This window comes from Eptatretus burgeri, chromosome 15 (genome assembly GCF_056783735.1).
Source record: "Eptatretus burgeri isolate ZD-2024b chromosome 15, Ebu_testis_v1, whole genome shotgun sequence".
NCBI lineage: Eukaryota > Metazoa > Chordata > Myxini > Myxiniformes > Myxinidae > Eptatretus > Eptatretus burgeri.
This window is the reverse complement of record NC_140975.1, coordinates 50,779,742-50,805,221: the sequence shown is the minus strand read 5'-3', so window position 1 is coordinate 50,805,221 and position 25,480 is coordinate 50,779,742. Positions and strand designations below refer to the sequence as shown.

The following is a 25,480-nucleotide window of genomic DNA, read 5'->3' as shown; positions in this document are numbered from 1 at the left end:
ACCAAGAATCCTCCAGAGGACATCCCGATTCACTGAATCGAACGCTTTACAGAGATCAACATAGGCTGCAAGCAGCCCCTGCCGAAACTCTCGTCTGCGTTCAGTGAGGACACGAAGAGCAAGGATACGGTCAATCGTTGACATCTTTGGTGTAAAGCCTGACTGCTCTGGACGCTGGTGCTCAAGCAGATGGTGGCGAACCCTATCAAGAATTATCCGAGCAAAGACCTTGCCCGGCACTGAGAGCAGCGTCACCCCTCGGTAGTTGTTGCAGTCTTGGCGATCACCCTTCCCTTTCCAGAGAGGGACAACAAGGCCCCTCTTCCAGTCAGTTGGGATGATGCCTGTGTTCCAGGCAGAGCACAAAACTGCATGCAACGACGCGAGTGCAGCATTTCCACCAGCCTTGAGAAGTTCAGCATGGATGCCACAGATCCCTGGAGCTTTGCCCCGTTTCAACTGGTTCACCGCAGCCCGTGTTTCCACAAGCGATGGTGGACCACAGTTGATTCGAGGGTCAGCAACAGGGATTGTAACACCCTTGACGTCCAACTCGACAGCTGGGGGATCAGCCTGGTACAACCGCTCAAAGTAACCGGCCCAGCGGGCCTTCACTTCAGACTCCTCTGTCAAGAGCCTACCACTCTCTGCTCGAACTGCAGTGCTCCGAGGGATGGGCTTGGATGAACGTAATGCGCGAATTCCCCTGTAAGCGGGACGAGAATCACCTGTCCACAGGTGATGCTCTACCCCCTCACAGATTCCTCGCACATAGGCCTCCTTGTCCACCCTCAGTGCACGTACAGTTTTACGCCTCAGCTCCCTGAACAGCTCAGCTCTGCCATTCAGCCTGGCCCTGCGACTCTGGTCAATGGTATCCAGTGTCCCTTGAGAGACAAAATTCTTTCTTTGCCCTGCGGTGAACTCCAAGGCATCCACCGGCAACATCAAGGACGGTGGTCTTGAAGGTGCTCCACAACTCTTCAGGACCCCCCAAAGCACCCAGACCCCCCAAGTGTCCACTCAGCCTGTTCGCAAACTCCTCAGCTACTCTCTCATCCCTGAGCTTGGCAACATCCAGCCTAGGCTGGGATGGTACCATTCTCCAGGATTTAAGGTGCAGCTTTAGAGTTGCTACAACAAGCCTGTGGTCAGTATTGAGGAACTGAGCACTCTGGTAGACCCTGCAGTTCTGGATCATCCTCCAACGACCGTCAATGAGGACATGGTCAATCTCCTTTGCCACACCGCCAGCGTTGGAATACCAAGTCCAGCGATGAGCTTGCGGGCGCTGAAACCATCAACCAGCCACCCTAAGTCCATGACTTCTTGCAAAGTCAAGGAACTTAGTGCTATTCTGGTTCATAGTTCCTGACCCATGGGGACCAACACACACCTCATAACCATCCCTATCAGTTCCAGTCGATGCATTGAAATCCCCCAAGACTAGAAGTGTATCTCGTCTGGGGCACTGATCAACCACAGACTCGAGTGTGGCGTAGAATGCATCCTTCACGGTGAGATCACTCGCCTCAGTCGGAGCATAAATAGAGACCAGGGAAATGACACCTAAGGAGTGACGAATCCTTAATCTCATAATACGCTCGTTGACCGGTGTTACCTCAATTATCATTGGGGTCAGCTTATTGGACACAGCTACAGCAACTCCTTGGGTATGGTAACCATCAGAGCGACCAGACCAATAGTAGGTGTAACCACCCACCATTATCTCGCCGCAATCCGGTCTCCGAACCTCAGAGAGAGCTGCAATCCCGATGTCCAAACGCTTGAGCTCAGATGATAACAGAGACAGGTGATCATCCTCTCTTAGGGATAGGACATTCCAGGCACCCACCCGAAGGGACCGCCTCAGGTTAACCCAAGGAGACCGCCGTCTGGTGGACGACACCTCAGCACCACTCCGACACACTCTCCCGCAATCTGACCCAGGGATGTGACCCCGTGGTTTCCCTCCTATCAAAGATTGGGGGTCCCGAAGGCTTTGCCCCAATCCCATCATCCGGTGAGCTGCCCTGCGAAGGGAAGCTGCACAGGAGGTACTCCCACGGAGTGGGTTTTCAGATTTTTTTGCGTTTTTGCGTTTTGCGGAATGAAGCGTTTTACGGTGGCTGGAGTGCAAATCCTGCCACCAACCTCCTAATAAGAAGTAACCCAACTGCAGGAGGATGTCTGCAGACACAGTTGGGCATGAGATCTGGATGGCCGTTGGCACACAAGGAACTCCTCCGCCCTTTGACGGGTTTTCTTTTTACTCCTGCTGGGTGTCCATATCATACACCCTTCTGACAAGGAAACCTGGTGGGGGGAGACGGTTTAGTCGCCGACAACCCGACCATGGAACAGGTTTGTACAGGTTTACATGGAATCTGCAGCAAGTCACAGATCGAACCTGACCTGACAAAACTGCAATCAGAACCACTCTAATTCACCCGGAGTCCAAGTTGTTTTATCATGGAATTGGGAACACGGGGCTGGAATACAAATGGGAGCAAACAACAATCGTAAGCAATGAACACCCCTTAACCCTTACTGATACACGCCCACGAATCAACAAAGGAATGAGATCCTCAATTATCTATCTCAAGGCCCCAGTCATTCCACAGCGGATAAACAATAGAGAGTGACAGACATGACCGTAAATACCCTGGCTGTGCCCGGCGGCACACAGCTGGACACTTGATGGGGCACGTGTTGCAGTCCGCTCCCGGCATGAAGAGAAGTGGGCGTGGTGGAGAGGGAGGACCAAACAGCAGAGGGAGAGCCAGTTCAGGGGAAAACCCTGCAGTACTCATTTGTAGCTTCCCCCAGCGAGGTTCCAAGCTTCAGCTCTCCCACGCAAGGGTTACATCCACCTTTATAGGCTCTACCCCTACCCACACTGATGACGCACTTAGCCACTCCCTCTCGTCCACAATTGGTCCAGGATCATAACTCCTGTACCTCGTTCAGGATCTAAATCCCGTACACCCCCCCCACCTAATTTGGGACTGAAGCACAGCTTTTCCCGCCTAAACTGGTGCCAACAACTTGTCAGAACGTTCTAAAGGACATTAAAAAAAACAGCCTACAAAGGTGAGGATATTAAAAAAGGGGTGATAAAGGGATGGGGGTTTTGGGATCAAGATTCAACAGAAAAAAATGAATGAATGAAAGAGGGGGGTGGGGGGACAAGATAGCAGCAGACAAGATACCAACAGCAGATTTGAGGGACAAGATAGAGGGAGACATGGACAAATAATGGGTGTTTAGAGAAAAGACAAGATGGATACAGAAGCAAACTTCAAGGAAGGAAAAACTGAAAATTTGAAAGGAGGTTGGCTTTACGGTGTGGTAGGGGGTTCATCATGGTGGAAAAGATCATGGTTTTGGATGGGGGATGATCTGAGATGGTGGTGAACAGCTGTCTTGAAGACTTGGAGGGAAGAATGAGATTGAAGAGAGTGTTGAAGTTTGTTCCAAAGGCAGGAAAAAAAAAGAGGAATAAATGAGTGGAGGTGAGCAATGAATATGGATTTGGGGAGTTTCACCAGAAGGGCGTTGGTGGTGGACCACGTGCATCCTGCAGAAACCTGAAAGTTTGTGTGGGTGTTTGGGGGGGAGCACAGTTCATCACAGAAAAAGCAGAGGGTGCAAGACCACCAAGAGCAAAGGGTGCAAACAAAGCACGGAAAGTTTGAATTTAATTCATTTCTGAGCTCAGGGAGTCCATTTCCTGTTTTTGAATCTATCTACTCTTCCTGTTTCCATTCTTTTTTCGTCTTTGTTTTTGGTTTTGCTTTTCAGTGGCCTCCATTGTGGGGTTTGTTCTCTCTTTTTGTTGGAAGGAATGGTGGAGGTAGGTGGGTGGAGGAGGTGGTTGTTTCTTTTCTCCTTGGGTTGTGTTTTTTTTTTATGTTCAGTGGAGAAGCACTGCAAAGAATTTGCCACAGTAATGCTTTTTGAGACTGATGACAACACCAGGCAGATGAATGTCACTCAAAGGCCATCAGCCTGTAGGGTGCAATTCCTTAATTCAGTACGTGCCAATAAGACGAGAAACAATTCCACGGATGCATTGTGGAATTGATGACTCTGTTAACTGAATCCGTTTGTCAGCAGGTATTGCCAGCAGCATGGAGCTCTGATTGTGTTCTGATCAACAATCACATTATGAGTTTGGCTGCCATCGGGCCCGCATCCTTGATCTGCTTTTTCTTCCTGTGGCGCAGTATCATTCTGGTATGAATCCATGGCTTTCCACAGGTTCACACTGGACAACTATTTTTCCAACAAATTCTGGTTCTTTGATCTTGAAGAATGCCTAACTTGTTTTTTTTTTTTGTTTTTTGCAGATGAAAAGTAAAATTTACAGAGGTAAGCTGCATTCACTGGTGCTCTTGCTGAAAGACAATCATGGAAGTTTATACTCGTTCTGTCCGCACAGAACTTTCGTGTTTTTCTCCGCAACCACTTGCCAGATTGAGACGCAATTTTCACCGTTGGTGCGACTTCTCATGTAGAATGTTATAATGCTAATGATGACGTCATAGGTCACGTGGTGTTGGAAAAATGTTGCAAAAATGTTGCAAAAAAAAAAGCCATGTTGGAAAAATGGAAAAACTTTGGACCTCTGCATCTGAAATCGCACGAAGGAAAAAAATTGAAACTTGGCACATGGCAAGCACTCATGGGGAATAAATATGATTTTTTAAAATGATGTCATAGGTGGCTTCGTTATGACGTCATAATTCCATATGTAGAACGCCACATCTGATCAGTATGAAAATGCTTGAGGGTCATGCAGGGATAAAATGGTCTACAATTTTTTTTATGACGTCATCGGTCACGTGATTTGGCAGCCAAATTGTTTGTTTTTTTAACCTTCAAAAATCTTCTCCAAAATAACTGAACAGATCGAGGCGAAACTTTACACATATGACCGCCTATCCATGAGGAACAAAAGGTTCACACATATGATGTCATCGATCACATTTTTCAAAATAATTTGCGAATTTTCATAAAGTTCCAGATTCGGATGAAACGGTGGTGGTTTCGGTATGCTATGACAATTGATTGAGAAATCAATTATTTTATAACTATTGTACACCACTCCTTCTCAATCCCATTCCAGACGATACATGACGTCATCACTGGGTGCCAAAGGAAGGGAGTACTCAGTTTTCACTCTGATTGTTTCCTTCTTTGTTTTCTTCTTTGTTTTTCCGGGCAATATCTCAGCCATCCTTTGAGTTCGGAAGCTGAAATTTTGGGACAAATGTGAAGATGTGCTTTGACAAAAACAACATTAAAAAAAAATTTTAATCAATAAATCACTTGATTATTTATTTTATTGATTATTTATTACTTATTTATTTTATTTCTCATCCTGGCAATATTTCGGGGAACTTTTGAGCTCGGAAGTTCATATTTAGACATGACAATGAACAAGTGATTTGGCTATAAACGGTATTTTTGTTTTATTGATTATTCAATTAATTGTTTAATTACTTAATTGTTAACGATTTATTAATTACTTATTTATTTTATTTCTCATCCTGGCAATATCTCAGACAACTTTTGAGCTCGGAAGTTGATATTTAGACATGACAGTGAACAAGTGATTTAGCTATAAACGGTATTTTTGATTTAATGATTATTCAATTAATTCTTTAATTACTTAATTATTATCGATTTATTAATTACCTATTTATTTCATTTCTCATCCTGGCATAATCTCAGGCACCTTTTGAGCGAGGAAGCTGAAATTTGGAAATGACAGTGAACAAGTGATTTGGTTAGAAAGATTATTTTGGATTTATTGATTAATCAATTTATCGATTAATTATTCATTTTACGATGAATTATTTAATTTTCAAAAAGTTACAGATCTGATGAATCAGTGGTGGTTTCGGTATGCCATTCGGCAATTGATTGAAAAATCAATTATTTTACAATTATTATTTATTTAATTTAATTATGCAATTAATCAATCGATTATTGTGCACTGCTCCCTCCCAATTCCGTCTCCATGTGCTGCAAGGTGGCATCGCCTGGCTCCAAATATCACGTGCTGGAGGATTTATTTTTTATTTATTTTGCATGGTGCGGTGTACTTTGAATGTACCGCTGCTTGTTATTTCCTTAATTCAAACCAAGAACTGTTCTCAATTCTATATTTCTCTCCTAAATGGTTTAACTGCATCTTCTATACTTTAAACAAATACCATATGGAGTCTATTAGCAAATTCAGTGTCTTATGGAATAGTATGATGGTGGATAAAAATGATGGACAAGCAAATATAACCAAACTATACTGATTATCAATAATTGATCCAAAAGGAAGTTCAGCCGAAGTAGAGGATTGTAAGCATTACGCTGTGCTGACGAGCTTTATAAGAGTGAAACATGTCTGCAGCTAGCTGTGCTATTTTCTCTGCTGGTGGCATTTTGAACCATTGCCAATAAGACTTGATTCATGCTGTGAGACACCTCCTTGGGGTTTGGGGTATAGTGCAGCATGACGGTGAAGTCACGGTGTTGCTGTAAGCTGGAGACCGGACACACACACACACACACACACACACACACACACACACACACACACACACACACACACACACACACACACACACACACACACACACACACACACTCAGTGTACCACTCGCTCTAATCCATTCAGTGTACTTATACTAACCCTTTAAAGACCCTTTAGATGCTGTGAGATATTTACATCCTTTCGACCCCTTACACCCCTCTATATATTTGGACCCATTGAGACACTATATATCCCTAAAACTCCAAGAATCTTAAGAACCTAAACACCTTCAAGAGCCTATAGACTCCCCAAAACCCTTTTAGACTCCCCCAACAGCTTTAAAATCCTGTAAAAACCCCAAAACCCTGAAGAACCCTGACACATTAAACACACCTAAGACCTTGTTGACCCTATAGACCCTCATAAACTATAGCCCAAATAGACCCTTTAAAACCCTTAGACCCCTAAGACACTTTACAACCCAAAAACATTTAAGACCCCTATAGACCCACAAGACCCTTAAGACCCCTTTTACCTTTCAGATCCTTTTGACACCTTTTGACCTTTTACACCCTTTTGACCCCACAGACCCACGAGACCTTTTCACCGCTTAAGCTCCTTGACTCCCCTGAGACTGCTTAGACCTTAACACCATTTAGACCCCTTACAACCTTCAGACATGTTAGACAGCTTGGACCTTGACCATTTAGAGCTTCAGACCACTTAGACCGTTTTTTTCACCATTTTTAGACACATGAAATCCCTTTAGACGTTTTTAGACCCCTGAGACCTGATAGCCTAACTACTATTGGAACATACCCTTGAGAACATTTAGACCATTTAGACCATTTCAAATTTTTTGATTGCAGTGGAAAATGGCTGCCACAGCCATCGGCGGCTGAATTTGAGATGGCCCAATATCCAAATCTGTTCATAATATGATAGGCTACTAGTGTGAAAAATTTAGTGCTTTCTTCGCAAAATGCACAATTGTTATACTATATTTAGCTAAGTTGCCCCACTATATAGTGTTCTTGCAAAACACAGACTATACTTTTTTCAGTGAGTTCGGGTTAGGGTGAGGGCACAAACTCTACCCACTCAGAATATGGGTATTCTGTTAGTACAAACAGTATATGTAAAACTGAATATTTGTACCTGTAAAAAAACAAAAAATGTTGATTGTTGAGACCATCTACCTCCTCTACAATAATGCAGGGATCGTCTCACACACGTGATAATTCAATAACATGAATGTTTTCATCCATGCCTGGCTGTTTCAATGTGACTAGCCAGTAATCTTATTTATTGGTATAATTTATCAATTAATCAGTCAATTGTATGTATTTATTTTATTTCATTTGTTCTGAATTTCAGTCTGCATGAAATAGTTTGTAACTTGATTGTTGCGGAGCAGGCAAGGAGATGAAGAACTCAGAGTATATCAAAAGTATTATGAATAAGAAGAGCGAATTGGCTGAGGAGTTGGATAACAGGAAAAAGCAGGTAAATGTGCTTTACATATGAGAAAAGAACAGTTTGAAAATATTTACTTGTTCATGGGTCGTTTCACTCCGACATGAAGCTATTTTCTTAACTAACCTCAAAACCTCAGTGTTTCATCTCATTAGAGGTTTTGTTATTGAGGTTAAAAAGTTCTCTGCCTGCTGTAGTTCATGTCCATCAAATCATAGTTCCACTTCACCATTTTATGGCTTCATATTCATGTGCAAATATCTCTTTCTGTATCCTCACTCGGGCTTAACTCATTCTCTCCTGCTGTGAGTACCACCTGCTGGTACAAAGGTCTGATAGATCCTATGGATTCTCTCCTCTCAGCTGATAGAAAGTGAAAAGACCATGGGGAAAGTTTTGCAGAAATGGCAGCAGAGCAGCGACGGCCTTGCAAAGTTGAAGGTAATATTATATCTTCCAAAGGCTTTCCTCCATTCTGATGGAAATATAGACTGGCAAAGTTTTCCAAAATTCTGTCAACTCAAAAAAGGTTGTCTCTTTGAAATCACCTGACTGTATGTATAATGGTAAAAGTTATCGTACAAACCTACGATGGGCGTTCGTAAAGTTATTGAAATGTATTCTTCGGTCCGCTAAAGCTGTGTATTTCTCTCATTGTAAACTTGCACACGTACACTTCATATGCCAATGGTTTCATTACTTTGTCGCTGTTTGGGTGTTTCAGAGTACAATCCATAATTTTGCATCATCGTGGAAGTTAATAGAATTGAGCATTGAGGCATCATCAAATATTTAAGCAGAGTCGGTGCCAGCTTCGAATAATTTCCCAAAAGGATGGTGCGCGTGGATAGCAAAGATGCTCCCTCACATTCCACTCTCGCCAAATGGGTGATCCGAGTCTACAATAGCCTTACGTGTCCCTTAAAGATAATCCCAGCTCAGGATGACCAGCAGATACGATAGGCCCACAAACTGTCGCCCAGATCGAGGAATTAACTGCGGAGGATCGCCGCGTTCAGGTTGCCAAAATATCCACAGAACATGGGATTTCTAAAATCGAAAGTAAGTGTTTTCAACATAAATTCTGAAGTCGGTGTTTTCAGGAACACTTTGGCTTGTACAAGGTCACAGGAAAATGAGTCAACTGAAAATTCAGCACTTATGATGTACAACAAGAGTTTGCATCGTGTTGAGAGTTTCTCAACATGTTCACCCAAATCAACGTAACTGGTGACGTTTATTCAATGCCGTGCATTTGGTAAACCTTCTCACTCTACTGGTAGCTGTTGACAAGATGTGGCTCCGCCAGCAATTAGGCCCTTGAAGTCAAATTGGAATATATGCAATGGAAGCACAAGGGATCACCATCACCCGATACATTTCCCACCCATCCCGTAGCTAGCCAGATCAATGCCTCAAATTTCTGGGATTCCAAGATAATCCTGCTGATTGACTATATGTTTCACAAAACTACGATGAATGGGGAACATCACACCGACCTCAAGAAAAGAACCCGTCGAGCACACACAAATGCCAAAGGATGTTGACCAAAGGTGTGCTCCTTCACAAACAACGTGCGTGTGCACAACGCCCATGTTACACAAACTGACGTCCATGACTGTGACTTCGAACAGCTAGCCAGTCATCCCATTACAGCCTGGGCCTGGACCACAGGGACTCGTATCTGTTCAAACATTTAAAGTCCCACCTGCTTGACCACCGATTCGCCAATAACAACAATTTGACTGAAGCAATCAAGCAATAAATTTTACTGGCATAGAAGGTTTGAAGGACAAATGGAGCAAGTGCATTGAAGTCAAGGTGCATTGTATTTTAGGAAAAAAAATTATATATATTTGACATGTCTTGAGCTGGCAGGACAACCTGGAGGTACGTACACTTGCCTCTAATTTGTCAAGCCTGGGTTTGATTCCTACCCAGCTATAAACTAAAATAGTGGTGTTCTGTAGGGATGGCGATGCATCGTAGTGTGTGCCATCCCTCAGATTAAAATGGGTGTCCCGTCTGCCAGCTGGTGGACGTTAAAGATCCCATGGTGTCCTTCGCGAAGAGGTGAGCTATCACCTACACCATGGCCAAGTTCCAAATTCCTGCTCTGAATTTTTGTGCCAGGGTAGCAACCCATCCAAAATTATAACCCTGGTGAAGAAACTTTCTTGGCAGAACCAACACTGTATAGAACATGGTACATGAATGAATGAATGAATGAATGAATGCCATCTTGAACCGTTGTGAGTATCTCTTTCGTCGACCATGTCGAACACCACTCAAATTACGATTTCACCTTCAATGCAGATAGGATGTCGGTGTGATGCTAAATGCATTGCCTTTGCCATTGACGAGCAGTGTCTCGATGTGCTGTGCAGGCTGAGCAGCAGAACTTGGAAATACAAGTGGCACAGCAACAAAAAGAGGAGGAGGAATTGAGAAGCGCCATCACATCAAATCGAGAGCATCGCAAGCAGCAAGAAGTGCTGGTAATGCAGAATGAGCCAGACCATCTTTAAGCTTAACTTTAATTGTCTGGCAAGAATAACGAAATTTTGAGGTACGCATGGTTCATATACATACTTGGTATTGATATTAGTTGCAGGTAGCATCATTTGCTCAGGGTGCAGCTGCACCGTTCAACCATGGACAACCTGTCGCAGCCTGAATAGACTACGTTCCGGAGTTGGAAGGTGTAAAGCAAATATGCTGAGATGGGGATACAGTTAAGATGATTCCCCCCCCCCCCCCAACTGTAATTGCAGTCTTGGACACCAGACTATGGAACATCTGATGAGATGTTGGAGGTTAGATGAGGCACATTCATCAAATAATCTGGAAGGGGCGAATGACAGAGCACTTAATTGCACCCACCAATGGCAGGCACTTACTTGTGTGATGACATGAGAGGAATGAATGAACGAATTGGTGATGGCCAACTTGTGACTCCTGGCCTGCCGGCCACTAATTAAATATTTCATCAGGCTGCATGTCTTGTCCCACCAAATATATGACTCAACTTCACCCCGGCTCTTTGGCAGCTCATTCATGTGTCCGCCAATTGTCGAGTTGTCTGTCCATGTGGTTCTAAACGTTGATTAGATCTTGTACACATTGAGGAGAAGGTTATGTCGGCTGGTGAGCAGAATTTCCCTGGAAAACATCCATAATTTATTGTGATTATCCGCATGATGCTCCTTTGGAAAGGCTATATAATTAAGTAAATAATATTTTATGTGCATTATCAAAATGCAATGGATTAATGGATAAAAATTATGTAATCATTGATTTAGAGTTTAGACCCTCAATAATGACCGTATGATAAAAGAGCCAGTATAGTGTGCTTGTGGAACATCTTCATGTCTTGTGTCATAACTTCACAAATAGTATGTTTTTATCCAAGTGTGCACGAGGTGACATAGTGGTGTGCAAATGTACATTTGGAACTGCGAGGAGGACACTGTCATGGTGTGTATACACTGCGTCCCTTGCTTTGTGGATGTAGGTCAGCAGAGCTCGGCTCATGTTTTCTGCTGTCACATGATGTCACCGTCCCGGTATGTACAATGTGTCCCTTGCCTTGTGGATGTGGGTCACTGCGTAGAAGTTTTCTTTCTGATGATAACATTGAAAGATCTCGAAAGTGAATGCGAGATGCTTGAGCAGAGATTTGAAATATCCAGCCTAGCTGACTTGTACATGTCAAATAAACTTAGTTTTTTTCTTCTTTTTTTCCTTTTAATTACCTCTGCCACCAAAGGTGGACGTAGGTTATGTTTTCATCCTTGTTGTTATTTGGCAATTTTTTTTTTTTGCCAAGTACACGTATTTTGATCTGTTCCGTTACTTTGTTTGTTTGTCTGATAGTTCGCCTACATCCCAAACTGCTCAGCCGATTGTTCTGAAACTTTTGCAGATTGTAGGAACCATCCTTGTGATGGTCCAGCAACAATGCTTTGAGAGGTTGTTGGCCAAAAGGTCAAAATAGGCCGAAATGTCTAAAAATTGTCAATTTTCATCCGATTGAATTGAAATTTGAACAAGATTTTAAAATCAGATCACTGAATTCAACAACCATTTATTTTTGTGGTCAGCATAGGCGAAAAGGTCAACATAGGCCAAAGGTCACCAACTTAATTGGAATTTGTCAACATAGGCCAAAGGTCACCAACTTGATTGGAATTTCTAAAATCATCAACTTTCATTCGATTGACTTGAAATTTGAAAAGGATTTGCATATCAGGTCACTGAATTCAATCACCAATTGTTTTTGAGGTCAAAAGGTCAACATTGGCCTAATTTCTAAAATTAAGAAATAGGGACAAAAATTATATATATATATATATATATATATATATATATATATATATATATATATATATATATATATATATATATATATATATATATGTAAATAATATGAAAGACCCACACATATCTCTCACCTGTAAATGGAGGGAATAACCAATCAGCTCTCACCTAATCAATTAAACCCAGGTGGCTAGGATTATATAAATAAATCGACTCCTCCCATGCTCTTCTTGCCAAATAAGCTGCATAAAGCAACCAAAAAAGGCTACCAAGGTAATCTCTTTGCTGTTTCAAACCCTTCCCATAGTTCCTGCACAGCTGTAAAGACGTTCACACATAGTACACACATGAGAATCCCAATGCAATACATCCCCTCAGCTGCCGGACCGGTTTCTGCGTTATTGGCGAATCATCCGCAACAGTACAGACAGAAATGCATGCCAACGAGGCTCCCAAGCATGTACCACGTTTCACACATGGTCTAAAGGTTATGTTCCAAAAGTAGTTAGGGTCTAATAAGTTCATAGGGTCAAAAGAGGTCTGAATTATGTAAATATCTAAAGGTGTCCAAAGGATCTTATAAGGTCCAAAGTGTCAAGGGATCTAAGTATTCTAACGAGTATGGGTTTGAAAGTGTTGAAAGGGTTTAAAGTGTCTAAAAGGGTCGTAATGGTCTTAAGGGGTATAATCGTTGAACCACTCTAAAGGGTCGATGTGGTCTAAAGATCCAAATGGTTTTAAGGGGCCTAAAGTTATGATAGGGTCTTCAAAGGGCTAAAAGGGTAAAAATACTAAAAAGGACTAAATGGGCTGTCCCCTCTCTGCCCCCCAACCCAACCCTAACTCTCTGTCCTCCCCTCTCCCTTTTCCCCTGTTATTCAAATCAAGAGGGCATTAATGACATTAAGAGGTTATATTGAATTATGAGTGGAATCAAATGGAATTAGATGTCTGCACTCAAAAAGTGATCGCCAAGTGTAAGCCTTCCCCAGTGCCCGCAATCCAATGATAGCCATTTCTTTTTTCCGACCGCCATTTGACCTCGACTGTCAACATTTAGGGATAGAGTGTAAATTACAAAAATGTGTCCACATCGACAATCATCCATAAAACTCGACATCATGAAAATCAGAGGAAAGTTAATCAAGTTGTGATCAAAATGGTGTTTTTTGTTCAATAAGTCACAATCCAAAAAAAGTATGTCAAAGACACGAAACAAATATCAGGCGCACAACCACAACACAGCTACGCTATTAGTATTATGATGCAAGAACATCTTGGAAAGCCAAGCGGTCTTTGAGATTCCACATTGACAAAATTGAGCAATGACAAAAAGTGTTGTTTTTGTTTTTTTCAGATCACCATTTGACCTTGACCTTTAACTTGGAGGGGTATGATGTAAATTAAGCGTAAATGTTCCTTGCTCGAGGCTATCTAGAGAAGGCAGTTTTGTTATAATAGGACAAACCTTAGTCGAGTTATGGTTTAAAATGTTAAAATATCGATAATTAAGTCATAACCTTAAAAATTAGGTCAACCCACATACTTTGTAGTCCCATTATTGATGCAAAATTTCATCCCGAAAGTACCAACAGGCTCGGAGATACAGTTTGGATTGACAGGGAAACAAAAGGAAGAAAAAAAAAACCCAAAATGGTGGTTTCGTACTCCTTGGGGTTTTAGAAATTATGTGGTATCATTAATAATTGGGGTCACTAATTGTAGAAACAAACCCTACAACAGGTATAAGCCTCCCCCTATCCTATAGGCGGAAGCTTAATTGAGAGGTTATATTAGGAGGCATTAAGAGGTTAAAATTAAATAATGACAAAATTGTTATTTTTTTTAACTCACAATCTCACGAGATGACAAAATCTCATTATATGTGATGGACATACAAACATAGATTACATTTTGAATGAATTATCTAATTATCTCACCACCTGGATGTAAATTGAATAAAAGGGCTCCATTAGCTTTTGTTCACCGGTATACTGAATCATCATGTCGAGTTTCAAAACGATCCGTTGTTACCTTGGAGGAGTATTTAAAAAACGAAAAATGTTCATGGACCCACTGTCTTACTGACCGAAGGACGGACGGACGGACTGATTGCACGACATTGTTATGGCTTTAACAGCTCATCTCGACTCCATCATAAACGAGATAAAAATGTGACAATTATTGCAAAGAAACAGCTGAAAGCAGGAAAAAATAAATTGAGGGAGAATTGCAAATAGAATGTTATTACATTGTAATTTACCTCGAATTTACATGGTCATCATAAGCAAAACGCTTGTTAAGACCAATTTTTACACAAACATTCTGAGCAATCTGTGCGTATAATTTAATTAACACTAAACTGTGGATTTAAGTTTCCAAGCAGTATTAACTTCACTCTTAAAACTGTTTACAGAGTGGCCATTCACACTTTGCTACCAGCAATTGGTTCCAAACATTAACTGCTCGTGCACAGAAACTACTTGCTCTAAGATTTAACCAATAATGTGTTTTCTTCAATTTGAAGTTGTGACGCCTGCTGCTTTGAATCTTGGATATCTGTAAAGTCTGCATGTTTAGTTGATCAAACCATGCAACTGCATCAAGTTGGCACTTTCATGTCAATATAACAATGTTGGGAGGCCCAATGTTCTCAGCCATTCCACAAATCCCAGTTCCTTAACTTCTGCAACAATGTTCTGATTCTGCAACACCCTTCTGTGCATGCTTTCAATCACAGCTATATATTTTTTTTCCAAAAACGGTGACCATACTACTGCTGTATACTAAAAAATAGGTCTAACCAGTCTTATACAATAGTACGTTTGATTTGTCCTTAGATGTAGTGAAAGTCCTTTTCATAATACCTGGTTGGCCTTCTGAGCACGAGCTGCTATTTGAGGTGAAACTGTCATTCCATTGGCAAACAGAACACCCCTGTGCTTACCTTGTGTAGCTTTTATTGGTTGCTTTATGCAGCTTTGTTTGGCTAGAAGAGTATGGGGGTTAATTTATGGAAATTCGAGGCACCTGGGATAATTGACTAGGTGAGAGATGTGATTAAGTCTTGCTTTGCATCCACAGCAGTCCACGGCAGCTTCAATGCTTTGAGAGATTGTTGGCCAAAAGGTCAAAATAGACCGAAATGTCTAAAAATTGTCAATTTTCATCCGATTGAATTGAAATTTGAACAAGATTTTCAAATCAGATCACTGAATTCAACAACCATTTATTTTTGTGGTCAGCATAGGAGAAAAGGTCAACATAGGCCAAAGGTCACCAACTTAATTGGAATTTCTAAAATCATCAACTTTCATTCGATTGACTTGAAATTTGAAAAGGATTTGCATATCAGGTCACTGAATTCAATCACCAATTGTTTTTGAGGTCAAAAGGTCAACATTGGCCTAATTTCTAAAATTAAAAAATAGGGACAAAAATTATATATATATATATATATATATATATATATATATATATATATATATATATATATATATATATATATATATATATATATATATATACCTACCTGCTTCAAGACCTACTTGCCGGATGTGCGTCTGATGAGAACGTTACCGTGTATATTGGAAATCTTATAGCGGCCCAGTGCTGTGCTAGTCGGCATCACATGACTGATCTAATCTTAGGCCAGCAATCTTTAAGCCATAATTAATGTTTGCAATCAATTTAAGTGCAGAGACCATGATCAACAGTCCCCTTAACTGGTCCTTATAAACCACCAAATGAAGCCACCACCACAACCAGAATTTACCCATGACCAAGTCAGGTTTATTATAACAAATGGCAAATGACACGGGGAGAAGAAACAGAAGGACGCAATGCAGCAAAAAATATGGATGTAATAAATAAACCTCTTAACCCTTGACCTGATTATATGTGCCCACAAAATCAATGATGAATGGGATTCCTTAATTATTTATCTTTAGGCCTCATGCACACACAGTAGAGAAACAGAGGGGGTAATAACAGAACTGAAAGAGTTGATGGGAAAACCCGATGCAGAGTTGGTGGAGGGCAACACCAGGTCTTGCTTGAAACTGGGCCACCATATCCCATGGCTAGGTTTGTGAGGTGAGGGTGTGGCTCGGACCGGGGGAGGCGTGGCTCGGGCGCAACACCACGGGCGAGATCCACGACTCGGTTTGAACCGATTTCACACGTCCTCGCACAGTCTCTTACAAGTTCCACACCCCAACTTCCGTCTGCTCACCCACCTTTATAACCCCCCCCCAAATCCCATCCTCATCATGCATCACCCACAATGTGTCATGCCCCCCCCCCCCACTTCGCTCAACTTTGGTCGCCATGATATTCGGTGCATGAAGTAACCCCAAGCAACTCGATGGATTTTGTAGAGACAAATAAAGTAAATATAAAAACTTATTTAACTCGTCTGCTTGTTCCCTGTCTGCACTAGTTAACGTGCCATAAGTTTTTTTTTTTTTTTAATGTTCTCCACCACTTTCCTTTAAAAATTAAGCTTTGCCAGCCTGCACTCACTCAAATAGCACTCTCCTCTCCAGATAGTTATTGCAGCATTCTTCTGTTCTGCAATCTTAAAACTTTTTCCAGGCTTTATATTTAGCCTCAACAGCTTCTACAGATGCACAATTCATCCAACCATTCTTTTTCAATGCTTATCTTCCTGGTCCCTCATGGTTCTTTGAGGTACAACCTTCTCCATTGTACCCGTTAGCTTCCTGGATAAATAATGTCATGCACTTACTACTCATTAAATCCTGACAAATCTTTACATTCACTCTTTTAACTGTCCCTTCATTTTTGGATGTTTTTTCCTTATTATATAGAAACTTTTGCTGTTCCTCTGATGACTGTTCTACATAACACATATACTGTATACTGAAAACTAAGAACACAATTATCAGTTTTGCCAACTCCTGGCTGATCATACTGCAGATCCTATAATTCATCATATCCTCATTATTACCCTGAGCTCACCAAGCAAAAAGTGGGGTCAAGCAATTGGTAGCATGCGTATGTCGGATGTACATCGTATGTGTTTGCATTTTGTTAAGAGCTTACATCGAAAATTGTTCAGCAGAGGAAATTGAAACCTTACCACATGTCACATGACCATGTGATATAGCAGCCACCCTAGAGGCCAACATTGGCCAAATTTCTAAAGTCCTTAATTTTCATCAGATTGACTTGAAATTCGAACAGGATTTGCATATCAGGTTACTGAATTCAACCCGCAATTATTTTTGAGGTCAAAATGTCAACATCGAGCCTAATTTGTAAATTTGGGAGCTGGGGTTAAAAACTATATATATATATTTAGTTTTTAACAAATTAGTCACCGGCACTGTGAAATATAAATATCATAATATCTCATAAAGTTGTGGATGAGTTATGCCAAAACTAGGTGCATTTGAGTTGGTTCTTTGACAAAAGAGTTGGCTCGCACCAAGTCCTTCTCAAGACTGCGCGGGGTATGTATTCTATGATTACGATCTCGTTGGAAGTGAAATCCAACATTGATGCTCTCTGATCTACTCTGCATTTACTCTGATCTACGTTGTAATGCACATTCATGATGCAAGGAAAAATCATTCACATTCTCCAGTAATACAGATGAAGGCTGATTACCCTTAAAATCAGACTGACACAACTTCCAGTCAGTGTCCTTTAGAAATTTAATCCTCCATCAGTAAGAGGTGACTATCCCCTGTCTCAAATGCTTGTATTAGCAGTATATCGACCTTATTGGCATTATCTAGTACATCGACCTTATTGTTATTATCCAGTATATCGACCTTATTGGCATTATCTAGTACATCGACCTTATTGGCATTATCTAGTACATCGACCTTATTGTTATTATCCAGTATATCGACCTTATTGGCATTATCTAGTACATCGACCTTATTGGCATTATCTAGTACATCGACCTTATTGTCATTATCCAGTATATCGACCTTCTTGTGATTACCTAGTATCTCGACTGGTTTGTTATTATCTAGTATATTGACCTTATTGTTATTATCTAGTATATTGACCTTATTGTTATTACCTCTGCCAAAGAAGGTGCCCAGATGTTATGTTTTCACCACTGTGTGTCTATCTGTCTGTTTGTCTGTGAGCAGAATATCTCAAAAAGTTATGGATGGATTCAGATAAAACATGGTGGATAGGTTGGGTGTGTGAGAAGAATGAATTGATGAGATTTTGGTGAAGATCCAGATCCGGATCCGGATTCAAGAATAGCCTAAATGATTCTTCACCATTGAGAGATGGGGCCAAAAACAATAGATCGCATGATATCTCAAAAAGTTGTGAATGAGTTATGACAAAACTTGGTAAGTGAGTTGGTTAGATGACGAGAACAAGCCGATTAGATTTTGGTAAAGGTCCAGATGCAGATCAGCCCTATTAGTGGGAAACAAAATGTAAACTGTTCAGCCTGGCAGAGGTATACGCTCTACTAACAGCCGTCCTAGTTCTTTCCTGTGCTGGATGGCCTTCTCTAAATATGGACGACATGTAAGGAGTCCGATTTGTCAAGTTTAATTCTACACCACGGTGAATGGTGATCCTACACCATACTGATAATGATCATAATTTATACACATCCTACTCTTAAATCTCTAACCCCACCCCCACCTCTTCCACATACGTACCATGTCCACACCAGTCTGACTTTCCTCCCCATCCACCCTCTTCCCCCCCTCCCCCCAAAAAATCCAGGCCCAGCTAGAAACTGTAATCCTGATGTTTCGCCTGCACAGTGATTCAACAATGCGTGCGCCATCCCTCGGACGGACGTTAAACTGGTGTCCCATCTGCCAACATTAGTTCGTGGATGTTTAAGATCCCACAATGTTCTTCACGAAGAGTCGCTGAGCTGTCACCGGCACTGTGAATGAACAAATTATAAATCCCTGCTATAACCTACAGGGGCACTGCATCAGTGGCACAGCTGCTCCCCCAGCAAATGATGCTACCCACAGCCATAGAACTGCATACAAAAAAAAGAATATGAATAAGAATTTAAAAAAACATGGCCCCTAAAATCATAACATCTTGCAAATTTCTGAGCCGCTATGACAGAACAAGAGGTTTAGAAAGAAAGAATTGCATGTGCATTTGGAATCGATGCATTCTCAATCAATCGTAATTAATATTTTGAAATAATAATGAAAATATGCTTGAAATTCACTTTCGTGAGATCGGCGCATGGTGGCCATTTTGAAATGGTCGTAACCGTGTTTTCGTTCATGTAAATGTGTTCGTGATTGTATCATCTCGTAAGAACGATGGAAGAAACAACATTTTACACTGAAATATTATCTCCTATCGATGTATCTGTTTTTTTTTTGAAGAAAGGACAGGTGCAAGAGTGTGTGTGCTGCCTGAAACAGGAAATGGACTCTCTTATGGCACAAGTTACACAGGTGAGTGAAGTTTGTCTTCTCAACAATAAATAAATAAATAAATATATTAATAACTTTGAATCCATGAAATGATGACTCGGAGAGAAACCAACTAAAACTGGAAATGCTTCCAAGCTGATTTAATAATGATCAAGAAGAGCTGCCATGCACAGGTTGGCAAGTTGATATGTTGTTACAATGGACTTGGGAGACCTGATCCCATATGACCACCTGATCAGCTGATTTACCTTTCAGGCGGAAGAAGTTGTCCAGAACGTGGAACGAGAGAATACAAATTCTGCCAAAGACTGCAAAAGGATGAAGAAGGCAAAAGCAAATTTTCAGTGCAGAAAAGCCGAGGTGATTATTGTGATATTTCCCTTACATGATCATCCTGATCAAGTGTTTCTCTAGGAAAGTGAAGGTTAAAAACGTATACCTAACACCCGATGACCATAGACCCCAAAACCTCAAATGACATTTAAAAAAATACCTGACAGGTGCAGGAGGAACTGAACCAATGCCGGAGACGCTGCACAGAGCTGTCGAGCCAGCTGTGCTTGGTGCAGAAGCAGCAAGCCGAGCTCCAGGAGACGGTGAACCTAAAGGAATCGGAGGTCGAGGTAGGAAATGTGAAAGGTTCTCTGTTTGTTACGAGCCAGAAATGTTCCCCTTGCTATGAATCCGTTTTTTTTGTTTTTGTAAAGATAGTTTGCATCCCTCGGGTGGCTGATTGCGTCGTTACTGGACATTTTTTGGCAAAATGGTCTGCGGCAGGTTGATTGATGTTCATGCACAAATTCTCCAATACGTCTCTCAACATTGATACCGGGGTACTTTATTAACCAGGTCGTTATTTTTTGCCGTTTTATTAACACCGTCAGCACTTTCCCAGACCCACCATATGGATGCACAAACTTCCATAATCGAACATATAAAATGGTGCAACACATTAGTTCACAATTATTTAGTCTTACTTCGTGTTGTATTGTTTTGGGGGTTTTTTTAATCTTGGAGAATTGAAAATTAGAGTTGTTTTGATCAATTATTATAGAAACACTTTGAAATGGTTTCCATCCAGTAGCGTTTGATCATCATCGTGAAGGCAGCAATAGATCACCTCCGAGTGCTTTCCGAGGAGCGTGTCAAATGCTATAGTTTTCAAATATCCCTGGATAAAATCCCAAAGGCACAATGACATTACGATGATTATTATTACTATTATTATTATTTTTACTAGTTCGTGCCCGTAGGTGCGTGCCAGTATGTGCAGCTTCGTTCCTTCGCTCTCGTAAACGACGACTGGATTGGGGCATTATTTCAATTAGATCGGACCAACCGCATCATAAATGGCCATAACTTGGGAAACATACTCAGGTCCCCAGCGTCAATTGTGACGTCATATCAAACGAAGAAGAAGAAGAAGAATTGTGATTTCCCCCTCTCCCCCCCCTCTATCACCCCTAGTCTCGCCCATCCTCTCTCCTCACCCCTCTTGTGCCTCTCTCTCTCGCCCCTCTCTCTCGCCCCCACTCTCACCCCCCCTCACACCCCCTCTCCTGTCCCCCTCTCTCGCCACCTCCTCTCTCCCCCTCTCTTGAATTGTGACGCCCTCTCTCTCTCGCCCCCTCTCTCACCCCTCCTCTCTCGCCCCCTCTCTCCCTCCCCTCTTTCGCCCCTCTCTCACCCCCTCTCTCGCTCCCCTCTCTCGCTCCCCTCTCTCGCTCCCCTCTCTCGCTCCCCTCTCTCGCTCCCCTCTCTCGCCCCTCTCTCGCCCCTCTCTCGCCCCTCTCTCACCCTCTCTCTCGCCCCTCTCTCGCCCCTCTCTCGCCCCCTCTCTCGCCCCCTCTCTCGCCCCTCTCTCTCGCCCCCTCTCTCGCCCCCTCTCTCGCCCCTTCTCTCTCGCCCCTTCTCTCTCGCCCCTCCCCTCTCTCCCCCTCTCTCGCTCCCCTCTCTCGCCCCCCTCTATCTCGCCAATCTCTCTCATCCCCTCTCTCCCCCTCTCTTCCCCCTCCTCTCTCCCCCTCCTCTCTCGCCCCTCTCTCTGTAAATGTATTCACAAGTGTCTACCAAGCACAACAATTAATTCAAACCTTGGGAAAAAACAGCTTTCAAACCCTTGGGAAACAGCTCTTTCCCTTGGGAAAATTCAAACCTTGGGATTAATTAATAATTTGAACAATTAATTCAAACCTTGAGGAAAAAACAGCTTTCAAACCTTGGGAAACACTTGGGAAACAGCTGAAACGGATGAAGAACGAAATCAAACATTGAAAAGGCACATACTCAGGTCCCCAGTGTCGATTGTGATGTCATACCAAACTTAGAAGAAGAAGAATTGTGACGTCAATCGTGCAAAAATAAATAAATAAATAAATAAACATTAATTGTGACGTTATTCGTGACGTCATAGAACCGTGTCCTGTCATTGGTTGACAGACATTATTGCTCATTATTGGTTATCAGACAATAATAGGTCGTTATTGGTTGACAGACATTGGTCATTGTATCACGTTATTCTTTTTATTACTGCCAATTATTGTGCAATTATTATTATTATTATTATTATTATTATTATTATTATTGATATGCTGTTATCATTATTCTGAGATATGTTTGGGAAAAAATGGCATGATAAGGTGATAAGGTGGAACGACACTTCAGCTGCGATATATACACCTTTCCAACACTGAAAAAAGCAACAAAATGGCCGTAACTTGGAAACCGCTCGTCCGATTAATATCAAACCTTGAAAAGGCACATCCGCAGGTCCCCGGCAATATTCCTGGCAAGTTTCAATCAGATCGGACCAGCGGTTGTCGAGAAACGGCGGTCGCAGACAGACAGACAGACAGACAGACACACAAATTGCTGGAATTATGGATAGATTATTATTATGCAATAGTACTTGTGGTGTGGCTTGGTATATTTTGCTTGTAGGGATGCATGTTAAATAGAAAATGCTCCATAATGCAAGGGGCAGTGTTGCAGCATGTGACACAGGAGAAGGATCTGCGGATGGTAATAGATACTTGGGGTAAGCAGACAGCAGAGTGACAGGTAGCTCGCGGTGAAGGTAACATGGATTGAGGTTGTATTCGCAGGGGGATAAATTACAAATCAAAAGTGGTCGTGTTAACATTGTATTGGAATTTATTGAGGCCTCATCTAGAATATTGTTTGTGGTTTTCGTCACCCCATTTGAGGAAGGATAAAGGTGCCACCGAGAGGGTGCAGGGTAGAGCAACTATATTGATCCCAGGCGTAGCTAAACGAAGCTAGGAGTGTCCGAAAGAGATCTGACTTTTTATATGAGAAAGGAGGCAATTGCAATGGGATGTGACGGAGATGTTTACAATAATGAAGGGTGCAGATAAAATATGTGCAGAATAATGTTTCCACATCACGGACGCTGGCAGGACTAGGGGCACAGTTGAAGAGTATGGAGAAGGAGAGTTAGGACTGTAGTAAGGCAGGTGATCTTGACTCAGAGAGTGCTGAATTCATGGAATTTTCTCCCTGCAATGGCAGTGACGGTACAGTCAGTTGATTGTTTTAGAATTGAGTTGGATAGGTATCTGAAAGTAGTAGGGATGAGGGAAAATACTAAAATGTTAGCATCATTGCGCAGACACGATGGACCTAATGGCCTCCTTCTAGGTTGAAGCTCTTTATATTTGTTTGTGTAAATATCTGAAACAAAGTGTCGCTTGTGCTTTGCTTTGAAGGGCACGTCGAACTGCCTCGACCAGTTGAAGCAGCTGAGAATGCATTTTGAAAGTAATGAAGGTAAGTGTCATGCAGGAACGCCATTGTGCCATCAGTGTAATCGTCCGCTCGAGTGACAGCCATTTGCTTCACGTGTACGTGGAACGATAGTACAAAACGCTCGTCATGTCGCACTCGAGACTCTCTTTTTTCACTGCCACTAGAGGTCGGTGTTTTATCGAGCCAGAAGTTGATGCTATGCGTTGTCTTTGCAGAGCTCGAACCAAAGAAGCAAAGACGTAAATTTCAGGAGATGATGGACATTACTAAGGTATTTTTTTTTTTTATTTGCTGCCAAAGTTTGCGATGGAATGTTTAGTTTGACGTTGTTTGGAAAGGATGTAAAACAAAACGGTTGTTGATGTTTTCTTTTTGTACTTGAATGTTTATGATGTGATAATGATGGCAGAAATTTTACAGTTAAACGTGCTGCTGAAAATCATGGAGCAAGAAGCCGAAGACTCCAAGACCAATTATTCGAATGAAGTTTCGGCCATCAGGAGGCTCGAAGGTTGGCGTCTTCTTAAGAGTCGACAATGAAATTCGAGCTTGCACCAGATGCTGATAAACTGGGAACTAATATAATCTTTATTTAATTTGCTTTTTTTTTTTTTTCTTCTTTTGTTGCACTCTTGTTGCATGTACTTTACGTCCATGTTGTGCTTATTGAGGAACATATAGTATTGCGCGCGTCTCCGCAGCTGTGCTTGAGAACTACGAAAGCAAGCACGCGGTCCTGGCGTGTGACCGTGACAAGCTGACAAACAGCATCCGCATCTGCCAGCAGAAACTCAATATTATGAGTGAGATGTACCAGGAAAAAGAGATGACCTTGCAGAAGTACGGCTTACATACATCAATATTCCTTGGCCCACTTTGCCCCTATGGAATAATGATTTGCAGTTCAATCATAAGGCTTGATTGCTTCATTTATTTATATCTTCTTTTATTTTTTTTTTTACAATTTATTACGTAACTGTGAAAGTACAGCATGTTGTACGAGTTTGTTGTTAAGTGACAAATGGAACATCTTTTGCAACACTTCGCTGTCATGCTCCCTTTGGGTTCACAGGATAGCTCAAAGGTAGCACCCTCGTTTTAATCCATGCTCTAGTTTCACAGTGGTTGATGGGATAGCTCAGAAGCGTTTGAGCTGTTTAGTCTGGGATATATTCCTGACTGCCATACTCGAGTTTCACAGGTAGAGTGTTGCATCAGTGACATTGATTTCATGCCCCATCAGTCAGCATTGGATCCTGGTGAGAACTAAAGATCCCATCAGCGTATCTTTCATAAAGTAGTGACTGCCACAAACACCTTGGTGAATTTAGAAATCCCCGTTCTCATGGCCATGGGCACTACACCAGTGCACAGACCCCGCTCAGTAATGATGCAACCAGTGGGCCAATATCAATATATTTCTCCACACTCAGTGATGTAATGGTAAGAGCATCTCCTCTGAGTCTGGGCGGCCGGCCGTTCAAGTACCGGCCGAGTCTTATAAAGACTTAGAAGATGGTAGGTGCTTCTTCCTTGCCTGATACTTAACATTCAAAAAGGATAGAGCATGGCCAAAAACCATAGGTTGGCAATCATTCGCAGGCTTGATGGACCAAATGGCCTCCTCCTGCACTGAAAGTCCTTGTGAGGGAGCTCTCATTATTGAATAAAGTAACTGTCTCTTTTTCAGTCTATTTGGACTTCCGTTGTTAATGGGGAAGACGTAAATTTTGGTAGATAATAAAAATCAATGTTAAAAAGAATAACCTTGTACGGTGTGTGTGTGTGTGTGTGTGTGTGTCACAGGAAGGTGACCCAGGAGGAATACGCAAGGCAGGAGAAAGAGCTCAAGCTTTCAGAAACTGACAAGAAAGTTCTGAATGCCTTGGAGGAAGTGAATAACTACAAGTAAGAGCTGACACATTAACATTGGCTCGGCCATTGGTTCACGGGGTATTGC

The 25,480-nt window shown here is 41.9% G+C and overlaps 1 protein-coding gene across 5 annotated transcripts in view; it reads left to right on the top strand.

Annotated features, from left to right (window-relative positions):
• Positions 1-25,480, top strand: part of LOC147012140 (uncharacterized) — a 208,262-nt gene that overhangs the window by 41,820 nt on the left and 140,962 nt on the right. For 4 of the 5 annotated variants that reach the window (XR_015051468.1, XR_015051469.1, XR_015051470.1 and 1 more), the window contains exons 6-18: positions 4,117-4,239; positions 4,353-4,374; positions 7,956-8,044; positions 8,378-8,455; positions 10,402-10,512; positions 19,702-19,773; positions 20,008-20,112; positions 20,253-20,375; positions 23,481-23,541; positions 23,736-23,791; positions 23,941-24,031; positions 24,222-24,360; positions 25,327-25,428. Coding sequence is in view for 2 of the 5 variants with exons in the window: in XM_085855846.1 (XP_085711972.1) it covers positions 4,117-4,239; positions 4,353-4,374; positions 7,956-8,044; positions 8,378-8,455; positions 10,402-10,512; positions 19,702-19,773; positions 20,008-20,112; positions 20,253-20,375; positions 23,481-23,541; positions 23,736-23,791; positions 23,941-24,031; positions 24,222-24,360; positions 25,327-25,428 (1,172 nt within the window). In the remaining 3 variants the exon portion in view is untranslated. The remainder of the gene's footprint in view (positions 1-4,116; positions 4,240-4,352; positions 4,375-7,955; positions 8,045-8,377; positions 8,456-10,401; positions 10,513-19,701; positions 19,774-20,007; positions 20,113-20,252; positions 20,376-23,480; positions 23,542-23,735; positions 23,792-23,940; positions 24,032-24,221; positions 24,361-25,326; positions 25,429-25,480) is intronic. The other variant, XM_085855847.1, reaches the window with a different exon arrangement.